Source organism: Limulus polyphemus, unplaced genomic scaffold (genome assembly GCF_000517525.1).
Source record: "Limulus polyphemus unplaced genomic scaffold, Limulus_polyphemus-2.1.2 Scaffold5875, whole genome shotgun sequence".
NCBI classification, from domain to species: domain Eukaryota; kingdom Metazoa; phylum Arthropoda; class Merostomata; order Xiphosura; family Limulidae; genus Limulus; species Limulus polyphemus.
In genome coordinates this window covers 34,979-40,467 of record NW_013671485.1, presented here as the reverse complement: position 1 = coordinate 40,467, position 5,489 = coordinate 34,979, and the positions used below count along the sequence as shown (strand labels likewise).

Here is a 5,489-nt window from a genome sequence, read left to right as displayed (position 1 = left end):
TAGGGCACTTGGAACAAACTATAGTTGCCAGGAAAATTCATGATCCTTCGAGAAACTCCAGCGCGCATGCTCCAACGTTGCCTGACTTCCTCTGTCGTAACAATATTATAGTTGTTGACACAGTAACGTGAAAACCTTAAACTTTCAAAATCTTGAGATGTCCATATATTGTCTGCTTAAATTTCGTTATTTGATTTGATTTTTTACAGTTACACTTTAATCTGTCCCCCCTGGTGAGACAGCAGTAAGTCTTCGGATTACAACGCTAAAACCAAAGGTTCGATTCCTCTCGATATGACTTTACTGTAACGTTGAAATCTATAAAATGATATAAATTAAACATAATTTAATCCATTGAAAATTAATTTTTACAGTTGCTGTTGTATGAGGTAACATTTTTAAATCGTTTCATCAGTTTATGCATTTGTTTATTTTCATGATTTGACTCAGATTGACCGCTTCTACAGAAAAATAACAACTATTTTGGAGAAATTTTACATCTCAATCGTTGAAATGCATCCCAAGAAAGGCAAAACGCAGTTTGATGAAGCTAATAAGGCCTATAAAGAAGGAAGTACTGATCGTCTTCCAGGAACATATCGTAGGGAATTGAGGAAACTCCAGAAAAACCTGGTAGGTTGTCGTAGGTTTGTTGAATTTTGTGTAAAACTATTCGCGAATTGGTGTAGTGCTAACGAAAGAAGTGTCGGAACACGAAAACTATTACATAACCGTGTAAGGTGGAAGTCGTACAGGTACGCCATGTCCGTGTGTTCCCACTTCACCTCTGTATTCGAGGGCTATCTGTGCTAATCGTCCCTAATTTTGAAGTGATATACTAGTTGGAATGCAGCTAGTCAACATCACCAACTCTTGGGATACTCTTTATTTATCAATGGAAAGTGGTATCGGGCGTCACACTATAACGCCCCCTCCCCCCAAGGCTGAAAGGGTGAGCATGCTCGGTGACGGGATTCCAATCCGCGACCTGCAGATTGTGAGTCGAGTACGCTAACCACCAAGTCATTTTTGTGCATTAAGTATATGTTTTAATTAAATATTATAAATGTTCTCAAAGATATAAAACATATTGGGATTAATAATATTTTACTTTAAGTTGCAAATTTAATAATCCTCCAACTTCACAGTTTATTTAATGGTCCCACAACTTTACAGTTTATTTTGAACCAATAAGAATACGAATTTAAATGTATATCGCAACGGTTTTGATATTTCATAATCCTAAAGTTAAAATAATCAAATTACAGTTTTATCTTGTAATTCTCAAGAAATTGACCTGTGTATTCCTCATAAAAGTACGACAATAAATAAAACATCTTTATAGATATACGATGATCAAGTTATAATAAATCGTCATTATTATCTTTTTCTATTCTAGGACATCAAAGGTAAGAAAGTTGTAGCATCGAAACAACTCTAAAACAATAAGAAAATTCATATTGTAAGGATTCTCGGTTTATAAAAGGTAATGGGTTTCTTTTGTTGCTGAACCAGAGTACACACTATTGGATATAACTAAAGTTTATTGTAAAAAGTGAGAGAGGTGAACTAGTATAAATACAAAAACGAAAAACAAAAATCCTGTGTTTTAGCGTAAAAAAAAAGGAAAAATATTTTGTCTTGAGCGAACTGCTTACCGTGTTATACTTTTGTTAACACAAATAATCTCTTTTACAAATATATCCTATTGTAAGCTAATTATTCTCTGAATTAGTACTTTTATGTAATAGTGTGTCATAGGGAATTATTTCATGTGTTTCACTAAGTATAGGACAAAGGGAAGATCTCACAGGCCACTATTTTCTTTACGGAACTGACCATCATAGGTAAAATTAGTGACCTTTACATGTCTGTCCTAAAAGAACTATTTAGGAATTAACTCCCCTATATCAAAATCTTGAAATCTGGTTAAGATACGTTGACCATATTTTTAGTGTATTACAGCATAGGAGAGATAGTCTATTTAATTTTTAAAAAATCATAAATAACAGGAGACCGAATGTTATAATTTTAACTTTTGAAATGTTAGTTTAAAAAATTGAAACAATGAAGTAACCACCAATGTATACAGAAAATCTCGTGTCGTCACCATGCCACCACACACAAGATTTAATCACCACTTGTCTTTCAACTTTACCAATTTAAAACGTGCTATACAAGTTTGTACTCACAACGAGGACCTACAAACGGAACTGAATTACTTAAAGATTGTAGCGTCATCTAGGCTTGTTAACTCTAGCTTCATAGATAGAGCTTTTATTAAACTTCTAAATCGTAAAAAAATTGTACGCTAATTTCAGTTGTTCTCTTATCAGAAATAAAAACATAACAAATTTGTTTCATTCTCTTTTATGTCTTAAATTGCCAATGAAATTACTGGTTTTTTTAATAACTTAAACACTGACATAAAAAATGTATTTAAACCTTCATACAAGATAAACACCGTACTATCTAACTCGAAACAACTCTACTGAAGGACTGTTTTGACTGACGCGCTTATAAAGCAAGCAATTTTTGTGTGACAAAAGTACTCATATATCACTTTTCAATAATTTGAATTCGTTTCCCTTTTGCTATACATTAGGAAAAACGTTATTAGACGTTTACAGCTCTACTTACGTGCACTGGGGAAAAAGTTCTTGCTATTCAGCAAATACTGAGAAATTGTACTCCGGTTATGCTGCAACACATCCAGAAGAAGGAATTGGCGGTGGAGCTAATTACTTGTGTTACCCAGAGGATAATCTAGCCTGGGGAGAAGAATGTTCTTCTTCAGATCAGACGTTTCTCGGAACACTTCGACTAGGAACTATCAACAACAATTCACCATTGAACACCAGTAAAACTCTGTTTCAGAGATCTGTGGTATGTGCGTTATGTCACATCACCAACAGGAGCAGCGTGGTCACTTTTCTGCTGGAAAATGAATGTCCAGAAGGTTGGATAACTGAATACAAAGGATATCTGGTCACCAATGAAAATAACGGTCATCGTGGAGAGTATGTTTGTTTAGACACAAATATCGAAATTGATGAACTAAAAAGAGGTATTGAAACCAATGCTAATAGATTTATGCTGGATCAGAAGGCCAACCTCGTGATTTTACCCCCTGAAAGTAACACTGACAGTCACACCAAAAATAGATTTGTTGCTTGTATAGTGTGTACAAAATGATATTTTATGAAGCCTCACAAGCTCATACAGAACTTGTATTATTATTTTGAAATAAAATAATTATGTTCTTCCTCTTTGTAAGGTTTTTAAAATTTTTCAAACGCTTTTGAAGCAAATTCACGATATGAAATAAATGCTCTTCGATGTATTATTATTATTATGTGATAAAAAATTTAAAATATGTTATCTCTGAAACAGGTTTCAAAAGAACTGAATCATTAAAACTTCTCGTTTGTTAAATAGAGCCACCCCCCCCCCAGTGGCTCAGCGATAAATCTGAAGGCTTATAACGCTAAAAACCTGGTTTCGATACCACTGGTGAGAATAGCACAGATAGCCTATTGTGCTGCTTTTTGCTTGACAACAAACAAATAATATCATATAGAACAAAAATTATAACTGGTTAGTATTTTGAAGAATTTTTCTCTTCTTAAAGGAAACAGCACTACTGAGAGTGGGTTAAATTTTTCGACAAAACAAATGGCTTATCTAATAATGCTTGGAGACGGTTTGAATGAATGAAAATGGCTTATCTGATAATCCTGTTATACGCCACTCTACTGTTCCAAAAATTCTACGATTTCTCATTTCATGTTCTTTATTACTTTTTTTTTGTCAACTTTTGTGTTAAAATCTAAAATAAAAGGTTTTATTTTTCAACTTTCTTATTGCATACGATTCTATAAAAAAAAAAGTTTCCGACATAACTACTATAAAGTTAAATTGTGTCTTTTATAGGGTTTAGGTAAATTGGGTTAATAATAAAGAAGTACAAGTAACAAACAAATATGCAAAAATTAAGTATGATGTAGAGATGACAATGCCAAATAGTACAGAAATAATGTAGGGATGAATACACAAAACTACACAAAAATCCCTACATAAGTAGCCAGTGAGTACTGAGTCAATCTTATAAGCTTATGGTTAATAGCCAATGTAAGACTGTGTAGAATTATTCAATTTAAATGCTTTTATTCAAACCTTAAATTCATGCAACTGACAGGAATTCAACATTTAGTTATAGATAAAAGTTATTCATGGAAAGTTTTGGTTACTTATGTAGTGATTTTTGTATGGTTTTGTGTATTCATTCCCACCTTATTTCTGTACTTTTTGGCGTTGTCATCCCTACATCATACTTAACTGTTGGAATTTTTTTATTACTAGTTTCACCATCTGTTGTTTTAGACAATTTCATTGAAGTAGATTGATAAGTGAACATTTGATTTATTTTTATAATTCAATGGTAATATATATTGTTAACATCATATCAGTTTTGTCAGTTTCTTCATTTCACTTGTAGAATGACCTCAGATATTGATATTAATACCATAAAATTGGATATAATAGGCTATTAATCACCACTGTTCATAATCTTGACTTCTTGGTACTTAATGGTGAGGCACCTATAGTAAGGAAAGAACATATAAAAATGTTTCACCCTGTACTTAAGCTTTTTAAAGGAACACGATATTTATATAAAAAAGATAACTTCAAGGGGTAATGATAACATCGTTTACACTAGAATTAGGATTTTTTTAGCGTATACTAAGAACTGCCGTGCTTAACGAAAGCTTATTTTCAAGTGCCCTTAAAATACTTTTCAGTCATACTAAAACCAATGGGAAAACTGCACACATTATTTTGGCTATCGTGAGAAAGAAAAACACGTTGACTCTTTAGCTAGTTCCCAGTTCTCCACTTTAGCAACACTTTTCAATGATATTGGGAGTCTCACAAGTTGTGAAACATTCTATAGTGGCAGCTAAGTGCTCAAATAAGGCTATAACTCAACTTTAGCAATTAGTTGTAAGCATCATAGGGTAATAGATTGAATGCGGCAGCCACTTTTTTTTCTCGGCCCATCCGCACTTGATTTTATGTCATAATTGGCCGAATGTGGCCTAGTGGTTATCATTATAGGCTGTAACTTCGAGTGTCTATGGTTCATGTCCCATTGCCACAAACTCGCTCTCCGCACTTTCGGACCGTTGGTGTGTTGAAGGACTGACAGTTAAATTTTGTTTGTTTGTTGAATTTCGTGCAGAGATAATTGAGGGTATTCAGCGTTAGCAGTCCCTAATTTAGAAGTATTTTTTGTTGTTGTTTTTGTTTTGCTGTACTTGTATTTTAGTGGTTCGAGTCAGTTTAGAGAGGCAGCGAACCAGGGTTGAGAAATGTTTGAATAGAGTGAAGACAGTTAGTCAACACCATCCATCACAAGTTCTTGGACTACTCTTACCAACGACAAGTGGGACTAATAATGGCTGGAGACGGCTTAAATGGGTAATGAA

The 5,489-nt window shown here is 33.6% G+C and overlaps 1 protein-coding gene across 1 annotated transcript in view; it reads left to right on the top strand.

Moving 5' to 3' along the window:
• The window catches only part of LOC111089315, a 14,208-nt gene extending 10,942 nt beyond the window's left edge, over positions 1-3,266 (top strand). The window contains exons 7-9 of the mRNA XM_022401585.1: positions 451-633; positions 1,400-1,409; positions 2,606-3,266. Of these exons, the coding sequence (XP_022257293.1) occupies positions 451-633; positions 1,400-1,409; positions 2,606-3,195 (783 nt within the window). The 3' untranslated portion in view covers positions 3,196-3,266. The remainder of the gene's footprint in view (positions 1-450; positions 634-1,399; positions 1,410-2,605) is intronic.
• Positions 3,267-5,489: the final 2,223 nt, after the last annotated feature.